This window comes from Tachypleus tridentatus, chromosome 8 (genome assembly GCF_004210375.1).
Source record: "Tachypleus tridentatus isolate NWPU-2018 chromosome 8, ASM421037v1, whole genome shotgun sequence".
In the NCBI taxonomy this organism is placed as follows: Eukaryota; Metazoa; Arthropoda; class Merostomata; order Xiphosura; family Limulidae; genus Tachypleus; species Tachypleus tridentatus.
In genome coordinates, this window is record NC_134832.1 from 66500251 (window position 1) to 66522520 (window position 22270).

The window sequence follows — 22270 nt, forward strand, 5'->3', positions numbered from 1 at the left end:
CACAGTTACGATCATTTGTATTAGTCTTTGATTTAATAACTGATAATTTCGAATTAAGCACAAAGTTACAAAAATGGCCTATCTGTGCTTTGCCCACCACGGGTGTCAAAACCCGCTTTCTTACCGCCATGCCACTGGGAGCATATTAGTTTTTGAAATCAAGTTTATGTTAAACCTTAAGTTTACACCTGTAAAACTGTCTTTTTATTCATACCATGAAGGCTTGCAAACAAAATAGATATACATGAAAAATATTTTTTTCAACAATGTTTGGATTTTTTTTTAAATTCTAATAATTGTATCTCGAGTTTTAACAATACATTTTTTGTATTGTTCTGTCAGATATTTGTCAGGGCTTTAAACTATAGGTTTATTGCGGTTATTTATTTACATCATAGTATATAAGCTTGTGAAGTCTCTTCACACTCGATAAGAGGTTGAATTTTAAACCAAACAACATTTTTAAAGCACCTGTTTAAGCAGCTGACCTAAATCTTTTCCAAACACTCCTAAAAACATCCATAAAAATCCGTAAGCGTATTTTTGAATGCATTTGATGGGGATTATTTGAATACTGTTCACTATAATATCTTTAAACGTTAGGTTATTTCAATGTTTCTAAAAACAATCTCAAATATTGAAAGTATATTTAAAAAAATGAAAATTATACAAAATTTAAGATAAACGCAACAAAGGATGCACTGTAGTAATACGATATCTTGATGTATTGATACCATTACAGCGTAGCTCCATATAATTCTATGTCCTTCAAAATTAGTATCTCACTTCTTCGTCGCAATGTTGCACAAACACTTGTGTGGGAGGTTGTCATGGTGATGGGATTACGCAGTTCATTCAACGCATGCGTTTTGCTTTAGTTACTTTGTGCAGGACCCTCTGGCTTTGGGCTTGTCTGTGTAGAAGAAACGAGTTGCCGAGACAAAGATAGTGATTGAAATTCTTGTCGAAGAGTAATGAGTTAAATTTATTGTACTATTTTAAATTCGCTACTTGTAACATGCCTCCCCAAGCTGTAGGAATAAATTCTATATCTGAAGATGGCCCAGAAATTAAAGCCATCAAAGAAGGTAATAATGGTTCAAGCAATTTAAATACTTAGAATATCTTCAGTTTTCATTAATTTTAATTAATATGCTTTAAATGTTCCTTTGTTCTGTGTCCAGTATATCTTATAATAGAAATATATTTATATATATTACAAATCAACAGGTACAGTTACTTAATTTCATGGAATTAGGAAAAAATCTAGAATTTATCCACTTCAAATTGCAGCTCATGAGCTTTCTTTGAAGTGTATTTGATGTCGGAGTACTGAGACCTTCTACTAATAAAAATTATATACTTTGAAATAAGATGCTTTATCATTCTCCACGTTTAACGATGCCGTTTGGTTTAATATAATTTGAATTTTATGTTTTTTGGTACCTACAGGTATTTCTCGATCATATTCCTAGAAATATCCTTGTTTATAACAATGACGAATCTCAAATATTTTATTTAAATGGTTCTAACGAACATCTTTATAGTTCTCTTTTACGTCAAGAATGTGTTTATCAAAAACCCTGTAGTTCATCATATGATCACAGCAAATATTCAGTACTAATTAGAAATAATGCTATTTACTTTTGTGTTACAATAAGAAGTTTATACCTGAAGAAGAAAGGTCCACGGTTATCGGGTTTTTATCTTTCATATTCACTTTATGCCTGTAGCATTCGCCCATGGGGTTTAATATACTCTACAACTCTTAAAAAGCCAGAAGTACGAGAATAATATAAAATTAGTTTTCTATTTTGAATTTGTAAAAGTGTAATATAACCGGTATTTTTATAACGTTTATCCACCCAATATAATATGAAAAACTCCTTACATTCTCATGTTTCTTTTGAAATAAATACGAAAACGATGAATGGTTAATTTCTAAACAAAATAACCAGATTTTAGTTAACAGGTTTTCGGGGGTGGCAGTGGCTTTGCCAAGTTTTTATTCGGGGGAAAGAATATTTTAAAGAGGAACAATAACTTAAAAAGAACTAAACTAAAAGTTAAAAGTTATTAAATGAAATTTAATAATATTTACAAAAGTTTTATTTCTTTTTAAATGACACAAAAATTAGTTTATTATGTATAAAAAAAACTGAAATGATCACCATGCCTAGCTTGTTTCGATGGGCGGTTCCAATTGACCACCCTTCTGGCCCGGGTGGAGTGGAATGTTGACTTTCAGAAGATATCATTTTTAATTGTTAATTGGATAAGGATAGAGGGGAGTAATTCAGTTGACTTTTTCAGACAAACATCAGTTCATTGTGCAATCAGTTTTAAAATTATAGTAATTACACCTTATAAAAACACAACAGGCTCTGTATTTTGGATCTGGATGGATGTAATCGAAATTAATTACTGAAAAATAACAAAATGTCGATGCTAGTTTTTATCGACAATGGAGTGTTCAAACCGTTACGTAGGTTTTTCGTTATATGAAATTTGAATATCGTAAAAGGTTATTGAGGAGAATATCGCAAGTAAAGCGAAAATCTTAATATAATATAAAGATACTTATTTCAACTTAAGTGTTTATGTTTCAGATAAATCACACTGTGACGAGAATTGATAGTATATTAACGTGTTCCAAATGAACATTTAGTCACATTCGAATTAAACTTAGCAACTAACCTCCTACTTAAATAAGTTAACCAAAGTCAGAAACAAGTATTTTTCTCACTCAGTTTTGAAAATTGGAGAAAATAAAATAGGGTATTAAGTTGTAAAGGCTCAAACAGTAATTTGAAAGTAGGAGAAATATGTGCTTTTGTATAAATTATTTTCGTGATTTGTGAGTGAAGGTCATATATCTTTATTGATTAACGCTAGCTCAGCCAAGATGCAACACCTGAATCATACATGCTTGTTTATCGATCGGGTACTGAGTGCTTATGACTCCGACCATTACATTAAAAGGGAAGTAAGGGAAAGTTTTAGAAGGGATAGGAATGCTTGTTAGCATACTAGCACCTATTTGGAATATTTTGTCTTCAACCTAATTAAATAATAAATAATGACATTTAAAATTTGGTGTACTTTAAGTTTTTTAAGGAATTAAACTAGTGCTCTATATCGGTTTTTATCAATAATTAATTAATATTCTGTATTAGTTCAACGTCATGGAAATTTATTAAGAAAATTACTTCTCTCTTTGATAATATACTTACTGATCTAGATTTATGGATTTTTGTAATTAAGAGTTTTTAACAGTAAAAATCCGCACACGAAATCTATCTTGCAAGTTGATAAGTTTATCTATCCACATCCTGACGCAATAACCGCACAGTTTTTCAAGAAACATAATTCATGGAATTTTTCAGATCGCACTTTACTTTTTGCTTGTTTCTAGCGCAGTGTTGTGTATCGATCGTTTAGCTACCAGATACGTTAAAACATCGTTCCCCGTTGGTGTTTTTAAACAACAGTACGTACTATTAATTTCGTTAGAAATGGAGGGCGGGCTAAGCCAATAAACCTTCATATAGTTCGTTGTGATGTAACAGATACACTACGGACCCGTACACGTAAATTGAATGACAGACTGTATAATACGGCCAATGTTAAATACCAGGATATAACAAAGGCATAACACGCAGTTGCAACCACTTGTTGTGAAACCGTGTTTAGTTTTTATTTTGTTTTTGAGAGTTTTCACGTAATTCTGAAGAAATTACTTGTAGGCAGAAGGCTTGATTTGAAAGTTACAGAAAGATGTGTCATCAGCATGGTTTGTATCTATGTGTGTATTTTCTTACAGCAAAGCTACATCGGGCTATTTATTGTGTATACCGAGGGGAATCGAACCCCTGATTTTAGTGTTGTAAATCCGCTGTACCACTGGAGGACCACCAACGTGACATGACAAGGAATGAATAACTCAGAAAACACAATAATTACTAACTGCATGCTATATAAAACGCTATGGTATTTTAAAAAGTTAAAATAATGACATTAGTATAAAATGTCGTACAAGTACCAATACGTATACAAGTTTGTTGGGAGTTTTATTATTTTATAACAGCTCCAGGGGAAATTGAACTCAACCCGCGGCGAGAAATATAGAAATTGAAAATGTCAAAGCCGCTACATTTTGTGAAGGTGCTATTTATAAATTAATAATTCTAAGTTGTGACGTATATTCAATACCAGTTGAACTGCTAATTTGCGAAGTACACTTTAAGAAGTCAAGATAGTTTGGAAAATATCAGTTTTATGTTAGCTGTAATGTATAAGAAACAGTCTATCAATTCTTTAACGATAATGTATGATAATTCTGCATATATATATATATATATGATTACTTTATACGCTTACTTTCTGTTAACTGTTTGGCTCTGTTTTATATAGATTGTCTTAGGATATATTCGTACATAGTTCATAATTTTTTAATGAATTTAATGTGGTATTCGTGTAGTTGTATTTGTGAATCTATGTTGCTAGCACTTCCCACTTGCCAAATAATTAATTTTAGCATACGTAAGACATTAGATTTAACAGTTATGTTTCAATAAGCTACAGAAGTATCATAATTTATGAGTTCCTGACCCTCACGTGTCTTGTTATTTATTACTATCTTTTGAAGGTTTTTTTTATTTTCACAAGACACTCGTTATTGTCGTGAAAATACGTGTTTTGATAAATGACATGTGACACATGCCGAATAATATTAAAAATTAAAAGTAATATACAATGGTAAACAGTTGCACAATAACTATTATCTGTTAAAAATATGGCACTGTTTTAAAAAGAAAAAAGGAGAAGAGAGAGAGACTACCTATTTTAGTGCCCTCTTACACCACTATCATCAGGAGTAATAATTATAGTTAGAAATGACTTTTATAACTATATCACCTTCAATGTACATTATTTTGCATTACGTCTTTAGCGCTGCCTTGAGTTTGAACAAACAACTTAAAATATAAATTTCCAGTATTTCATATTTTATTCACCTGGACCAATATCTTTATTCAAAATAATATTTTTTTTCAAGTTTTACTAATTCACTTATATTTAGTTCCAGTTTAAACTCAGCCTGATTCATCATTTTAACATCAATTCCGTGTATAAAGTGAAATGAACGTGGAATATTTTCTGCTAAAGCCATTTCTTTCACTTTATATTCTTCTACCATATGTTTATGCTCCTTAGTCCTAAATTTCAGATTTCCCTAAGTTTGTTTGATATACATTCAACCACGGACAAAAGAAAATTTATAAATGCCGCATTTATTAATTTGTTATGCTTCATTTTTTTATACTTATGAGCTAATTATTTAAGTTTCCATCGCTGAAATATGATAAGTCTTCAATAAATACATTGTTTGTTTGTTGTTGTTGTTGTTGTTGTTTTGCTCTGTGTCCAAATCTTTATATTTGCATGAAGTAAGTCTGGAAGAAATAATTGTATCGTCTGAATGTCTAGACCGGATAATATGAATTCATCAAGTACATGTGGAAACATTAACGACCAACCGTTGTTTTATCACAATCGTTTTGATATAAAGTCATGAGTGCGTCATAACGGGACAATGAGTCCCATTATTCATTGATAAAAGAGTAGCCCAAATGTTGGCAATGGGTAGTGATGAGTTATTTGCTTTCACTCTAGTTTTTCACTGCTAAATTTGGGACGACTATTGTAGATAGCCCTCGTGTAACGTTGCTCGAAATTAACAAAAGCAAAACAAATATGCACAAGCCATGTTCATCAAAATTGTCAAATGTTTTTAATTGTTCAGTCATATTTCATTTCATAACACTTTTTTATGAACTACCTATGACACTGTTTTAAAAGTATTATTTCTCAAAAGTTGGTATTAATTAATATCATGCGTGCCATTTTTCCGCTGAAACGCGGATTTCCGCGGTTTTGAAACGGCCAACGATCACCCACGAGATTCGTGTAAATTCGAGGAGAAAATATGAGCGATTTGGGGGCCGGGTAGGTGGTTTTTGAGGAGAAATCGTATTTTTTCAATGTTTATTGCAGAAAAAAAAAAATCTGACCGCCATCTTGGAGGCAGTCTCGTTTCGTCTCGTTGCAGGTCTCGTGGTCTGATATCGTGTGCATACCAGACGATAAAATATTCTCTACGCTCCAAAGAAACAACAGCGATTGAAATGTTTAAAAGGAAAGATGTTCATCTTGATCCTGTAGACAAGAGAATGTGTAAGGACATTAGATCAGCAGCTTCAAAGTATACCTCAAAGCTGAGGGAGAATCAGAAGAAAAGGGCAGAAAGGCTTGAGGCCTATGGTTCTGTGAAATCTGGCCCAGCCACCTTGGCTAAAGAAAAAGTCCAGAAAGCCGCAGAGGCACAGAGAGCTGCCCATTCAGAGAAGGAGAGAAAAAAAGCTCGGAAGAGAGCACTGGAAACCCTTGTCTCGAAAAAGAGGAAAGTAGCCAAGATTGATTAAAGGAAATTAAGTGATTTGAAATTTGACTGTAATTTATGCAGCAGAGCAGAAGTTGATATCAGTGACTGAAAAACATTTTATTATTATCTGCAGCATACAGTGCCAGTGGTTTATTTTAAAGCATATCATTAATTTTATTTTGAAGCAATGTCAAAGCTTTCCTTGATTTGCTGTTTCAGTTTGTATTGTGAAAGAATGAAAAAATATACTGATATTGAGGTAACAGTAATTTACTGACAAGATTGTATAAATGAACAAGTTTTACTGTAGGTAGTCATGTAGAGTAATTTTAAGTAATTTGAAATTTTAATGGAATACATGCAGCAGAGCAGTAGTTGTTGATGTCAGTGACTGTACAAAATTTAATTTCTGAGGCATATCACTGATATCAGTAGTTTAATATTGAACCATATCAGTAGTTGAATTTTAAGCAATGTCATAGCTTTCCTTCATATGCTGTTTTAGTTTGTATTGTCAATTTGTGAAAGAATGGAAAATTCACTGACATTAAGGTACCAGTAGTATAATGACAAGATTGCATAGATGAACAATTTGAACTGTAGGTAGTCATGATTAGTCAAAAGAGTAATTTTATGTGATTTGAAAATTGTATGGAATATATGCAGCAGAGAAGTAGTTATTGGCAATGACTGTAAAACATTTAATTGGCAGCATACTATAGTTGATGATGATGATGTTATTGATGACAAAAAGGATAATAATGAAATGATTTGTATTTGAAATATTTACTGAGTTATTTTGGCTTTATTAACTCATATTACTAATATATTTTGATTTAGAAAAAATTAAACTGAATAAATAGCAAATAAACAATCTTAAATTTCATTTATTTACTTTTTATTTTATTTGTTAATTTTAGATATTTTGATATATCTTCTAAAAAATGAATGCAAATTAAAAGAATAAATCAATCTGCTAAAAACTGTAAATGAAAGTTATAGTTTTTATTAGTTTGATTTAGTCTTTTAATTTCCTTTTGTTATTTTATATGATATATATATTATGTACTTTTCCAACATTGCAATGTCAAAAAACAAAGAAATTATGTCCCAGATTGCACCAAATCACACCAAATAGCATCCATTTTTTTAAAATTTCCCGGGGGGGCATGCCCCCGGACCCGATAGTCAGGCGCGGCTCAGCCGCGCTGTGGCGCCTCTGGCGCCAGGCTATATACCTTTTCCCCTTTTTTTCATAAATGTCATTGGCATGCCTGTAATATGAAGAATGGAAATGCGATAGGAAAGCTATTACTTTTTTGTCAGTTCTCAATTCATATATACATATCTATATTAAATAATTTTATACTGTACTAAAGAGCATAACGCAATATTTTACCAAGCAAAATATTTCCAAATGTTTACGTTTATAAATCCCTCATTTTATTTTTGTTAAAATCTGAGATCTGTCTTGCTACTGCTGACTTTGCGAAAACAACGACAAAAGTTTTTATATAAATGCCTTTTATCACATCTGTTTTTTTATTGGACCGCTTGATTCGCTACCTTAGAGGTTTTGCACCATAGAATCTATGATGAAATCAAGGAAGTAAATAAATCATACTAAGTTCTTATAATAACATTCTGGTTTGGGGTTGTTTAACTGACCTACGCTAGTGCAGCGGTAAGTCTACGGATTTACAACACTAAAATCAGGGGTTCGATTCCCCTCTGTGGGCTCGGTAGGTAGTCTAATGTGGCTTTATTATAAGAAAACACACACGTCTTCTTAATTATGCTATTTATGAAATCAAAAGATTGGCTACTATTATACGGTATATTTTATTTATTTGATACTTAGTATTTCATATTACAACAATGTTAATTGTGAGATATCGAGGTCCAGTGGAAAAATTTACAATACAGAGGTGAAAATAAAAATACAAAGAGTGCAGTGCTGTCAAGATTAAGAGTCAAGGGAGAAAAGGTATAAAAAGTATTTTTGAAGAGAAATATTCAAAAAGTGGAATTTTTAAACAATATAGAATGAAATAGTACATTTACAAAAACGGAACCTTGGAAGATATTTTATACGGAAGCGAAGAAACTCGTGTAATAAAGCGCTTGGAACACTAAAAGGACCTGAATCCATATTCATGTTTGGGACACTAACTGGACCTACAACCATACTCCCGCCAACCAGGAGCAACATAGTTTCTCAAAAAGTAAAGACTATGCTTGTATAAAGAAAAGAAAAACTCTCTAACCCTAAAAATCGATAACTAACAAGATAATAGGGATTTCAATTTGCAGCTCGCTAACAAAGAGACGTCTTAAAAATCAACAACCGTTTTCACATGTAACTGAACAATTGGAATAACTGAGATACTTCGACCTTGTAACTAATGTTGCTACTTGTTATTTATTTTAGGGGACCGTTACTTAGCAGAATGCAGTGTTCTGTTTCCAGTAAGATCGAAACACAGTTTCTTTCTTATTTTACTTACGTACCATTACTGTTTTTTTAGTTACTACCAGTGTTAAAACTTCATGAAAATGCTAAAATTATGAAACACCAGCAAACTTTTCCTTGTTTTGTAGCTACTCAGGTGATAACCTCATATAATTGTTCAGTTCCTTACAGTAATAGTGTTGTTTTTTTTCACTTTTGTTCGTTTGGTCTACTACTGAAACGTGCATTGGAAAGTAGACATCTATACAGTTATAGTAGACGGATTGTGGAAACTTATGTAGTCTAAGAGCGATTGTTGAATAAAGAGGTATGTACTAACAGCCATCAGATCGAGAACGTTTGATAATGGATAATGAGCAGCAGTTACTAGGAAAAATTAATTTTATATAGTGCTAATAACCTCAGTAACTCTAAAGGCATAACTCCCAAACCTTATTCATTAAGGTAATTCTGTGCAAAACGGTAGAAAAATCAACGAGCCTCGAAGTAGTTCTATTTTTCATTTCAAATGATAACGTTCTTCTTTTTATTTCTACATGATTGGATCCAACGATGCAGTAAGAGGAATATGAATAATCGGTATCTCAGAACGGCTGACTGAGGATGACCCAGAAAGATCGAAACGTTGTCTCTGCTTTATTAGTAAAAGTGTTAATTTCCATACCAGCTGTTCTGAGATGCATTTTTATTTCAAGTGGGTTTCTCGTCATGAATAATGAATAATGTGTATTCGGAAAATACACGTTTCAAGAAGGCTGGCAATTTTTGTTGAATGTGAGTTATATGTGTAGTACCACGAAATGTGTGGAGAAAGTTTTGTTTTTTAAAAAGTTTGTCAGATGAGTGTGGCTTAAGAGTTGGCGGTGGATAATGTTGACCAAGTTGTCTTTCCTGTATTCTTCAAGTTCAGGATTAATGACAGCCATGCAAAAACCTGAAAAAAATTACTAGGGTCATATTTTTTCTTTAATTCATAATGTATATACAAAGAAATGCGTATATCTTCTTGTAAAACGGAAATGTCTATAATACTGAAGCGAATAACGTGTTAAACCATTGTTTCCTCTCGCTATTCTTATTTCTACATAAATTTCCTATTAAGGATCATCCAAGGCAGTAACGGCATAAATTCAATGCAGTAAGTGTTTTGTTAACGTCAATCGGTAAAAGGATTTTCATTTCAGTAGTAATCTCAAACTACAGGTAATCGCTGTATAAAGAATTGTGATTTTTTTTCTTCACTAAAACTTATGATGACAGGGGAAGAAAAGAGATAATCTTAAATATCCGTGAGAACAAGAAACCCACTTGAAGTAAAAATGTATCTCAGGTTGGCTGGTATGGATATTGACACTTTTATCAAAATAAAGCAGAGAACAACGTTTCGACCTTAGGTCATCTTTTTTGCTTCACGTTGGTAAAAGTGTTAATACTCATACCAGCCGTCCTGAGATACAATCCCAGTATCCATTGATAAAAGAGTAACCCTAGACTTGGCGGTAGGTAATGTGCATTATTTGCCTTTTTCTAATCTATCACTTCAAAATTAAGGACGTATAGCGCTTACAGCTGTCGAATAGCTTTACACGGAATCCTAAACAAGCGAACAAAAGTACACTTCCACAAAGGGTGAAATGTCTGTTGCGTTCCTCCTAGTCGGCAGATCAAAATTAGAGACGGTAGCGGGCAGCCTCAGTAGTTCTGTGTTAAACAAACAAATACAAGAAACATTTTCACAAGATGGCGTTACGTTAACAAGAATGACTATGTTACTGTGTGGACAGTGTCTTGCTAATCTGCTGTATTAATCTTGGTCAAAATGAACTTGAAAAGCCGAAAATATCGAGCGCTATTTTAATGTATAGGGTCTTCAGCTTCAAGCTTGGTGGGATTAATTCATTCTAGATAAAAAACAACAACAACCTCGAATTAGAATATTCATAAAATAAGTAAGTGTTAGAAGTTTCTAAAGTGTTCAGTACTCTTTACTGTTTGTTGTTGGTAGGTAAGATACTTTAATTATGTTAAATGGTATTTGAAACGAAAATCATGTGTCTATAGTTTAAAATGATGGGTCTTAAAGGCATAAGTAAAGAATAGTTTCTATCGCAACAGAATACATAAATGGAAAGTGATTTGACGTACTCGAAAATGTATACACTTTCATCATTTGACGGTGTCTGTGTGTTCCAGGAAAATATTTAAATGATACAAAATAATCCAACTCTAATGAGACCTAATTAAGATAATGTATTCTCAAGACGGCTGGTATGGGTATTAAAACTTTAATTCAAATAAAGTACACAATAACGTTTTGACGTAAACACTAAATTTATTCAAAAACCCGGTACAAAACTAAACTCCATACTATGTAAAAACTACACGGACAAACATAACACCAAAATAATTTATAAAATAGAATGTAACAACTACCGCGACTTCTATATTGGAGAAACAAGCAGAAAAATGGAAACTAGATTCAAAGAACACACATAAAAAAACAACACCTTCACACGTTTTTGAATACTGCAAATCAAGTAAACATAACATAACCATAGAAAACACCCAGATACTAAGTAGGGAAACAAATATACACAAACGCAAAGTCAAAGAAGCCCTACATATACAGCAACTAAAACCAAAATTAAGCCAATATAAAGGAACACCTTTTTCACCAATACTAATTAGTAATCTAACATTCACTTGCAACGCCCCCTACAATCCCGTACCCGTTTATACTCTCATCCCTAAGACATGTGTTCGTCAACGGTCATATTCAAACTCTCTCTTTCTTAACCTGAAGATAACCTAAGAAGGTCGAAACGTTGCTCTCTCCTTATCAATAAAAGTGTTAATACTCATACCAGCCGTTCTGAGATACATTTTTATTTCAAGTGGGTTTCTAGTCATTAAGAAAAAAACATATTCACACGACACTGCAAATCAAATAAACACAACATAACCACAGAAATCACCTAAATACTAAGTAGGAAAACAAATATAAACAAACACAAAATAAAAGAAGCCCTAATTATACAACAACTCAAACCAATATAAAAGAACACCTTTATACCTATAATCAAACATCCACTTGCAATGCCCATATAATCCCGTACCCGTTTATACTCACTTTCATAAGACGTGTCCGTTGACGGTCACACTCAAACTCACTCTTTTTTAACCTGAAGATGACCTAGGAAGGTCGAAACGTTGTTCTGTATGTAACTTTAATTAAAGTTTTAATACCCATGCCAGCTGTCATGAGAATATATTTTTACTTCAAGTGGATTTCTTGTCATCACGAATTAAGATGATCTGGGGCACTAAACATATTACATGGGAACTATTTTATTAGAATGTTTGTGGTTTTATAATGCTTATTTGTGAGGTATTAAGAAATATGAATAACTTAAAAGTTAACAAAATTATCTCCAGAGTTCATACGCACAGCAATATTATAATTTTAGTATGTGCTTTATTTACAGTTACAACGCCTACCTTAGTTGGGATATGTATAGGGAGCGCTGTCTTCGTCTTCACATTGGCAGCAGTCACGTGTTTCTGTTACAGACGTAAAGCTGCTCAGAAGCTGTCATCTGTTTTCAAAAACAATGTTCAGGAACAGCCCGTCGTGCTGCGGAAACCCACGGCGTTAAAGACCCCTAGCAGCGGACCCGGAGGGTTCAAGAAGAGCCCGAGCCCGACAGGACAGAAGTCTCTTTCTTCCCATAAATCCCCTTCCAATATTCAAGACCTGGATAGAAGAGCAGTTGACACCTCGAAGTCTCAGTCAACAGGTAACGTTGAATGTCAGCAATTACTTCCCAAATGTCATACTGAACACGAAAATATTAATCCTCCAAGTCCTGTTAAGGAAGAGAAAGAAGGGAAAGATAGAGAGAAAGAAGACGTAAAGGAAAAGAACAGCAAACTTGGTGAACTTCACTTTCGGCTCAAATACACTCCAGAAAAGCATTCTCTACTAGTTACAATTGTTCGGTGCACAGATCTTCCAGCAAAGGACTTGAACAGAGGAACATCTGACCCGTACGTGAAACTTCTCCTGCTTCCGGATAAACAACATAAAGTGAAGACCAGAGTCCTTCGTAAAACCTTAAATCCTAATTACGACGAGGAGTTTACATTTTATGGCATTAATCCTAATCAACTTCAAGCTACCCTCCTGCACTTCGTAGTTCTTAGCTTTGACAGATATTCCAGAGATGACATCATTGGAGAAGTGGTTTATCCCTTCAAGGACACAGACTTCGAAGAATTGGAAAAACAGATATCATTAACAAAAGAAATCTCTCCAAGGGCACTAAAGGTAACTGAATAGTTAGTTTTATAACAAATCAAAGTGTGAATGTAGAGTGTAATGTTTGAATAATGCGTATAAATTTTAAGACCAAACATACATATTTATTTATATGCTAGATGCTTGTAAAGAAAACCCACATTTAAAATTACAATATTTTTAAAACATACTTGTCACATGAAGCTTATTAAAATATTATCACTTTCATTTAAAAAACAGTTGGTTTTAATTTGCATTTTGTCATTGTCAGTATGAATATCAAGCCTTTCCTAAAAAAAAACATCATTTGCTCTGAGCAATGTTAATAAATTCATACAGTATCCTACACACTGAAACACATTTTGTACAAGTCACTTATTGTAAGAGAGAACGAAGGTGTGAAGAACAATATAAGTTTGACAAAAAAAGCGGTTTTGGTATGTAGTGTAGCATGCTTTTAAAACATCTTGTATAGTGTTCAATTTTATACGAATAAGACTTGGTTCTTAATGTGCCTCTGGTGAAATTTATTTCTCTATAACAAATGGGTTTTAATATATAATCTGTTCGTATTTGAGAGTTCTTTTGAAATACAATAAAATTATTAAATTTGTTATTGCTTATTACTATAAATATAATATTATTATCAAGTGTGTAACAGGAAAAACAAATATCTTCCAGACGTAATGTGCATTCTCGTTTTTAAAAAAAAGGTATTGATGTATGACATACTAACTTGAAGCTCCAGTCACTAACAAACTTAATGGATCCTAAGAGGGTCCTCTATTCAACAAGATAAAATAAAGGGGAGAGATATTTGGTTAATTATATCATTAGTATTTACTGAGACCTTTTCTTTCACTTTTCTGTTTTGTATAATTTTTTCGTTGTGTGGTATGTTTGTATTTTGCTGACAGATGAATGAATCCCTTTTCATAGAAATATATTCCATTAAATTGTGTGTATGTTTGTATACGTTTTTTTTATTGCAAAGCCACATGAGGCTATCTGCTGTGTTCACCGAGGGTAATCGAACTCCTGATATTAGCGTTGTAAATCCGAAGACTTGCCGCTGTTCCAGCGGGGAACCTATTAAATTGTGCTTTTTTACAGCAAGTGGAAGTTGCATAGTTATTTTACTGCGAGTGTTAATAATTATATAAATTCATGATTTCAGAAAAACATATATTCAAGAATTCTTGATACAAAATGATAAAACCCTATAACCCAAACACTTTCGAAAGGTCGACCTTTCTTCTTTCTCTCAAGCAAAACTGGGAATTACATATATGTACATATATATATATAGAGAGAGAAAGATAAACTATATATATATATATATATATAGTTTGTTATAACCAAAAACAAACCAAAACAAAAATTAAAAATAAAAAGAAATATTGCATCAGTTGAAAGGATCCTAGGGTACAGGTTATAATGTGGGATATTTCTGTTAACTAATTTTAATTTTTGTTGCTATTTTATTTCTTTATGAGAAACTAGCGAATGGAGGTTAAGACTGATAGACGGTGTATCCCCACTGCAATTTGGTTCCTATTTCCGCAGTTACCTCCAAATCCTAGGGTACATTTTATATCGCGCATTGTATCCTGTACCCTAGGATCCTTTCAAATGCAGCGTTTTTTAATTTTGTTTCAGATTGTTTTTGGTTATAACAAACTAACATTAGTCAGAGGTTTGGATTTGTTGTTTTTAATGCAGTCCTTCCTTTTGTTTTATTTTACTTAACTTTTCGCCTGGCATGGCCAAGCGCGTAAGGCGCGCGACTCGTAATCCGAGGGTCGCGGGTTCTCGCCCGCGTCGCGCTAAACATGCTCGCCCTCCCTGCCGTGGGGGCGTATAATGTTACGGTCAATCCCACTATTCGTTGGTAAAAGAGTAGCCCAAGAGTTGGCGGTGGGTGGTGATGACTAGCTGCCTTCCCTCTAGTCTTACACTGCTAAATTAGGGACGGCTAGCACAGATAGCCCTCAAGTAGCTTTGTGCGAAATTCCAAAAAAACAAACAATACTTTGCCCCCCGCTAGTACAGCTAGTACAGTATGTCTCCGGATTTACAACGCTAAAATCAGGGGTTCGATTCCCCTCGGTGGGCTGAGCAGATAGCCCGATGTGGCTTTGCTATAAGAAAAACACACACAAAAAACACTTAACTTTTCAATATTAATATTCTCTTTACACACACACACACACACATTTATAATTCTTGTTTGACTTACTACTGTCTTATAACTTATAATATAAGTCTGACAAAATATACTATTGCAGTAACACACAGCTAAGAATCTTGATCAGAAAAAGAAATATTAGGCAACAGCTTAGCCCTAGCAAGTTTGACGGTGAAAATTAATTTGAATTGAATGAGAAATAGCTCTATCCACTTTATGTGGCTAGATTTGTGCAGGGCTAAGTTTGAATGTACCACTTTGGGTTTAGATTCAGTTCATGGATTGTTTTGTTCATAATATTGATATTACATAATTTTATACTGCTTTGATATTTCAGTATTTATAAGTGAATATAGATAGTGTTTTATCTTTCATAGATTCGATCACAGGGAAGAGGGGAACTGCTGGTGTCTTTGTGTTACCAACCAGCGGCTAACAGACTGACAGCTGTGGTGTTGAAAGCTCGAAATCTTCCGAAGATGGATGTGACATGGATAAGCGGTGAGGACGTATTTCTCTGTATATCTTATTTACACACAAGTTATCTTGTAGAAGTTTTGTTGTTAATTATATACTTGTGTTATGAAGAGATGTTGGAAGCAGATGGAAACACAGTATAGGATCAGATAAAGCTTTAATAGCAAACACGTTTCCTTTTGTAAAATTTATAATATTTTTGCACTTTTGGATTACTGAAGATACGATAGTCTTTGAAATTTCTTAAACGTTTATAGTATGTTCATATTTAAGAAGGTTGATGAGAGAGACCATGTAAGCAATTTTTCATGGATGGAAAAAACAGCTGGTGATTACAGATCACCTTGATTTGTTTTTCAGTTACATAAAATAATACCAGTATTATATAAACTATACCGTAGTTGAACGATTACAATAGAAACAAAAATATTTTTATTAGAGTATATGCAGAAAATTGAGAGCTTCAATGATGAGATTTAAATTGTTAGAAAAATGATTTTAAGTTATAAAAAATTAAGTAAGACAATGTAATTATAAAATCAGTATTTTACATCATACATTTAAAGAATCTAAGCCACAGAGGACAGGCAAACTTTTCTCAGCTGATCCATTTGTTGAGTGTATATCAGCGATGAAGCCAATAATATTGGTGCCCAAGTTTAGAAAGCAAAACGTTACCAGTATTGAGTTTTAGTTTCAGTTACAAAACAAAACGAAATCAGCTGTAAAAGACAGCATTAATTCATAAGTTAATTAGCATAATTTTCTTAAAATATGTAAATTTGTGTTTTCAGTTACAGAGATTTAGACTCAAATGATTTAACTCCATTAAATGGATTTTCAATCGCACTGAAACTAAGTTGCATTCGTTTAAAAGGTTGATGATTGTTTGTATATTTGATCTGAGCTTGTCTAATCTAAAGTAAACACTAGCGCATGTTGTCATAATCGTTGTCGGTTTATTATTTCTTTAATTTATGGTAGAACTCTGGATTTCGGATCTGGACCTAAGTCAGTGTAGTGCTACAAAATATCTCCTCCACACACACACACACAAACACATACACACACTTTAAGTTATAGTTACATTATGAGTGACAGTCAATCTTTAGCGTAGATGGTGGATAGTACAGTGCTGCTGACTAGCTACGTTCCCTGTGGACAGTAGTTACAAGTAAGGGACGGCAGTATATAGCATCAGTAGTTTTCCCATAAATACAAAATATAAATACAAGTTTTTATGCTTTTATTTATTTACAAATGTTCAAAACTAGTCACATTAACGTTCTCGTCTAACCTCCTTTACATTGGGCAGAAATCAATTTCTCTAACGACTTTTTTGAACAAGCGTAAAAGGTAACTGAGGACACTGTTATAAGTACTAGTAATACCAATTAATAGATGGAGATGGAGTTTTATAAGAAATGACATAAAGGTACTGGTAATATGTAGAAGAACCCAAAAAATGTAATAATCTTTTTTCTATGCTTGTAGATTACAAATATTCGATTTAGTACAGTGTACTACTTAACAGAAATATAAGCTGAATATTAAATACATTATGTACATCCGTTGCCCAAAAGCGTTTAGTTTTATGACGTCAAAAATAACAAACATTATCAAAACAGGCGCCTTTGTGTAATCTGAATGTTACTCGTCCCGAGAAGGATAATCCTAGTACAATCAACTTTATATTGTATGAATTTAACTATGAATCAACTGAATAAGATCTAAAGTAAAATAATGCAGTTGACAAGGATAAAAAGAAATTTTTAAAGAAAATGTTCTAAACTGTAAATATAACATAAATGAAAAGTAAATTAGAACACGGGTTAATATGAGAGTATTTATGTGTTGTTTTTGTCATGAAATGCAATCGTAAACTTTAGAAGACATAGCAACATAAACTGTTATAAAAATAACTGGAAAGTGAGATGAATAAGTCAGAAATAACTTCTCAGCCAGAGTAAAAGTTGCTAGCTCTAAAAAATAATTACAAAATTGGCATTCTTTTGAATTACTCCTTCATAGATTTCTAATGAGAGGAGTGTAAAATTTGCAATTCAGATTTGTCTGTCACAGGTTGCTAGTACTAGGTGTTCATGAGATTTTTTAATACCAAAATGCATCAACTGAATATTCATCCACATGTTCTGATATTGGACAAAAGGCCTTTTTGAGACTGATTTTTTATATCCTTCTGATTCGAAATATGTAAAAACACATTAAAATGAACTTAAAGAAAAAACACCTACAGTTAACTATGATTTAATTTACTTTTTTAGTTCTAATAATTTTACTTTTTTCCCAGTTTAGTTGTTTTATACCTATGTAAGTATCAGTATTCTGTAAAGCAGAGTTTCTTTAAGTTTTAAGGACTAGTACCCCTTTTCGTGGACTTTGTTGAAGAAACAGCTTACGAGATCATTCAGTTTTCAGACATTCAACAAGTATAAATTAAGTGCGTTTCTTTCTGGGATAACATTTGCAACGATAATACACCTTACCATTCACTACCCTTTTGAGAATCTTCCGCTAGCCGTCTCTAATTTAGCAGTGAAAGACTAGAGGGAAGGCAACTAGTCAACACCACCCATCACCAACTCTTGATCTACTCTTTTACCAACGAATATTGGGATTGATCGTAACAATATAAGCCATCACGGCTGAAAGGGTGAGCATGTTCCATGTGACAATGATTCGAACTCGTAGCCCTCAAGTAGCGAGTTGAACGCCCTGATCATCAGGCCATTCCTTGTAAACCTAGAGACATTGTGTGCGTTACAAAAGGATGTTATCAATAGTGTTTTGATTCACAAGATGCATGAAGATAAGTATACCTATCAAATAATTGTTTTATTTGCTCAAAAACTGTCTGTAGTTTGTTTTCTAATTCTAAATAAATCGGTTTACACTGAAAGTGAAGGTTCTATGTACCATAAGATCACAATTTAGTATAACCGGATAAATCTTTCTCACATAGTGGTCTGAAATAGATATTGTGTTCAAAGGTTATCCATCTGAAGTATGTATGTTATAATTTATATCTCCTTCCTCTACCGTAAATACAATCCAATGTTGAAATTTACCATTTCCTGATGATATTATCAAATAAGGTAGCTAGAGGATTGTTGCATTCACTTTCAAACGTTTAGCCTTTCGAATCAATACCGTTCGGGAGAAACACTTGAGCTAACTTGAAATTTAATTTTCTTAATATCAGTGTATATGTGTGTGTGAGAGTGTATATGTATTGTGTTTGTGTGAATGTTTTACAGAAGAGCAAACTGTAATAACTCGAATAATCTTTTTTTCAAAAAGCCCTTAGAAAATTATTTTACAAAATAATTTTGAATATTTTTAACACACTGCTATTTTGCTCTAATTTCTATACATCCATGTTCACTCAACCAATGCTTAGAGTAGGAAATAATATTTTGTTAGGTTTATTATAATAAAAGTTATTTTACCTTAGTACGTACCTGATTACTCTGTTTAGTTTTAACTGTGTATCGATATCCTGTTTTTTATTATTATTTTATTTATTCATTTCCAGATCCTTACGTGAAACTCTATCTTCTGTATAAAAACCAGCGAGTTGCTAAGAAGAAGACGCACGTAAAGAAGCGTACAGTCAGTCCTGTCTTTAATGAGTCTTTTGTTTTTGATGTCCCCAATGATGAAGGAATGGAATCCATTGGACTGGAGTTTCTTGTCCTAGACTGGGATCGTGTCACAAAGAATGAAGTGATCGGGAGACTGGTTCTTGGACCTCGGGTAGGGGGAGCTGCCGAACAGCACTGGCAAGAAGTTATGAATTCCCCACGGCGACAAATAGCAGAGTGGCACAGACTTAGGGAATGAAAGGAAGCCTTCAAAAGTATTTTAACCTGTTTTGTGTTTATGTATAGAAGTTTTGCAGAAAGTAAAAGGGAAGGTATACTCTTTGTTATTAACATGTTTGTCGTATTAGTGACCATACGCATTAATATTTAATTGTAATTTTGTGTCAAACTATATATATTAAATTAAGTTGACAGCAGCATATTCCAGCAAAATATATTTAATTTCAGAATGCGATTGGAAGTCACTTGATATAGCTAAATGGTAAAATATATATTTAAATTTTCTTTGTTTTTAGAAATGTTTAATGGCATAAAGCACTAAATATATGTATTGTGCCATTGTACAGTATTAATATATGTAGTGTTCTTGCGACGTAACATTATTATTTTGTGAAGTTTTTGAAACCTTTAAATAATTTTTACTCATTTATGACATAATCATGCACACACCTAGTAATACATGCGAAGAACGCACTGTTTTCCCAAACCATTTATCTCTACTTGTAAGATGTGCTTGAGATTGTGTCGCTTTCATTGATGTGCTATAAGATAAATAGCACTTTGTCTTATAACAAGTCTACCAAATAGGTAGACAGACACAGTTTCATTTACTCTGTCAGATCAATTGTTTACCTTTTTGGTAACTTTATTACAAAGTCAAATAACGTGTATATAAAAAACAAAGTAAATACCTGCACCATTTTGTACTACAATAACCTCTTCCCAGTGTTGAGAAATAAACCTTGAGTAACGGTTTTACATGTAAAAACAGTCTTTAAGTGAAAAGTGTCAAAGATATTTTCCAGTGATTTGGTATATGTTTAAAGATAGAATCTGTGATAAGGATTATCGTTACTTGTCAGTGATTAATTATGTTCTTTAATAAAGTGGTATATCTAGCAGTAGAAATCAAGATTTTCAAAGTTTACTGGTGAAATCGACATGAAGACTAGTAGAATTTTCTTGTAATAATAAACTGTGTAGGCAGTGTAGTAAAAACTGAACTGAACGTGGTTTAACTCTTAACAATACACACTGATATAAATAATAATTTAATTTTTGTAGTACATGGATGTACAAAAGACACTTTCATACTAGAAATAAACGACCTTATAACATCAAATTGTTGTTTTTTTTCAAATGGACACAAAGTTTTGCTCTACAGTGTCTTCAGGGGTATCCCACTAAGTAAGTTACCGTTTTTATTATTGTGGAATGCTCCTGAAGAAGCCGTAAAGGAAATATTGAGAATCCAGTTTGGTGTTACAAGAAAGGTCGTTTATTTGTAGCAGTATCAACTATTATTTCGTGCAACAGTGGCATGTATTTGAAGTTCTATAACGTCATTGCAAGACACTTTATATCGACAGAAAAATATAATAGACTTTTTCAGAAATTGGAGGTAGAAGTTTACTAAGAGTGCAAAATAATGTTTTTAGAATAACTATAAAACTAAAGAAACCTACAATATAATTTAGTCGTGAAACATTGATGGTGTTGTTGTGTCAAAGATATCTTCCGTGAGGTGATTATAATTGATACAGTACTGTAAATACATTACAATATTTATTCTTTGTAGGAATTAATTGATTCGAATTGAGCACAAAGATGAAAATTGTCAATGATATTTTCCCCATAATTTGGGCTATCTGTGCTCTGCTTACCACGTGTATCGAAACTGTTTCTAGTGGGGTGAGGCCACAGACATACTTCTGTGCCACTGGGAGGCTTCAGGAATTAAAAGTACTTGGCAAGTAGGGAAAAATATCTTGTGAACCATTTCTGCAAAACTGAAAACACCGCTTGAACAGAAATTATGAGGGAAGCATGCAACTAAAATATTCAAATGAAACCATTTTATCTATACGTTATAACTCATGAAGTTTTCATGGTTAGGTTACATATTTATCTTTCTACTGTTGTTGTTCAAGAATACAGGTATGTAACATGACGATCACGAAACTTGACAGGTTTTGTTATTTTTGTTCAGTGACTTAGACTTTCTGTGGCATAGAAAGTTTGTTCGTATAATTATTAAAACGTTTTTGAGGTAGATTATGAATTCGAAATTGTAACATCTACTCTGATGTATGAAACCATTAAAGTGATTGAATGGAACGAGTCTGATGTACCTTCGGATTCTATGTGCAATCTCTTGAGAAACGTTGAAAGGAACTTCAATTGTTAGTCACTCCTTCTTTTTCCAGATGGAACATAACTTTATTAGATACGACCAATAGACATACAGAAATTCAAGAACTTTTGATTTTAAACATCCGAGAGATTAAAGGTTCAAACAAAATGAAAATTTATCAATAAATCGTTACTCATCAAAAAATATAATTTTAAACCAATCAACAGTTTATTTTTATTCACAAACGTATCAGCCAACTGCAGACATAGTTAATGTTGTTATGTAACAGTATACTTTGCCAGTAAAGAACAGTCATGAAGAAAAATCAATTCGTTTTATCAGACTATATATACTAGAGAAAATGTAAATCTAATAATACGTTAAACAAAGTTTCAACTATTATTTTTCTATTCA

General features: G+C 32.8%; 1 protein-coding gene across 1 annotated transcript; it reads left to right on the forward strand.

The window, feature by feature from the left end:
- Positions 1-885: 885 nt before the first annotated feature.
- LOC143222561 (synaptotagmin-4-like) lies at positions 886-21853 on the forward strand. The gene is made up of 4 exons (XM_076449207.1): positions 886-1088; positions 12401-13242; positions 15778-15901; positions 19434-21853. Exons 1-4 carry the CDS (start codon positions 1019-1021, stop codon positions 19739-19741), a joined length of 1344 nt encoding a protein of 447 aa, XP_076305322.1. The 5' UTR covers positions 886-1018; the 3' UTR covers positions 19742-21853.
- The last annotated feature ends 417 nt before the right edge of the window (positions 21854-22270 follow it).

What these genes read in the sequence shown, in the direction of transcription:
- LOC143222561 (XM_076449207.1), top strand. Translation starts at nt 1,019, where the DNA reads ATGCCTCCCCAAGCTGTAGGAATAAATTCTATATCTGAAGATGGCCCA. An exon ending in AATTAAAGCCATCAAAGAAG is followed by an intron (nt 1,089 to 12,400) that starts GTAATAATGGTT and finishes CTTTATTTACAG; the next exon opens with TTACAACGCCTACCTTAGTT. An exon ending in TCTCTCCAAGGGCACTAAAG is followed by an intron (nt 13,243 to 15,777) that starts GTAACTGAATAG and finishes TATCTTTCATAG; the next exon opens with ATTCGATCACAGGGAAGAGG.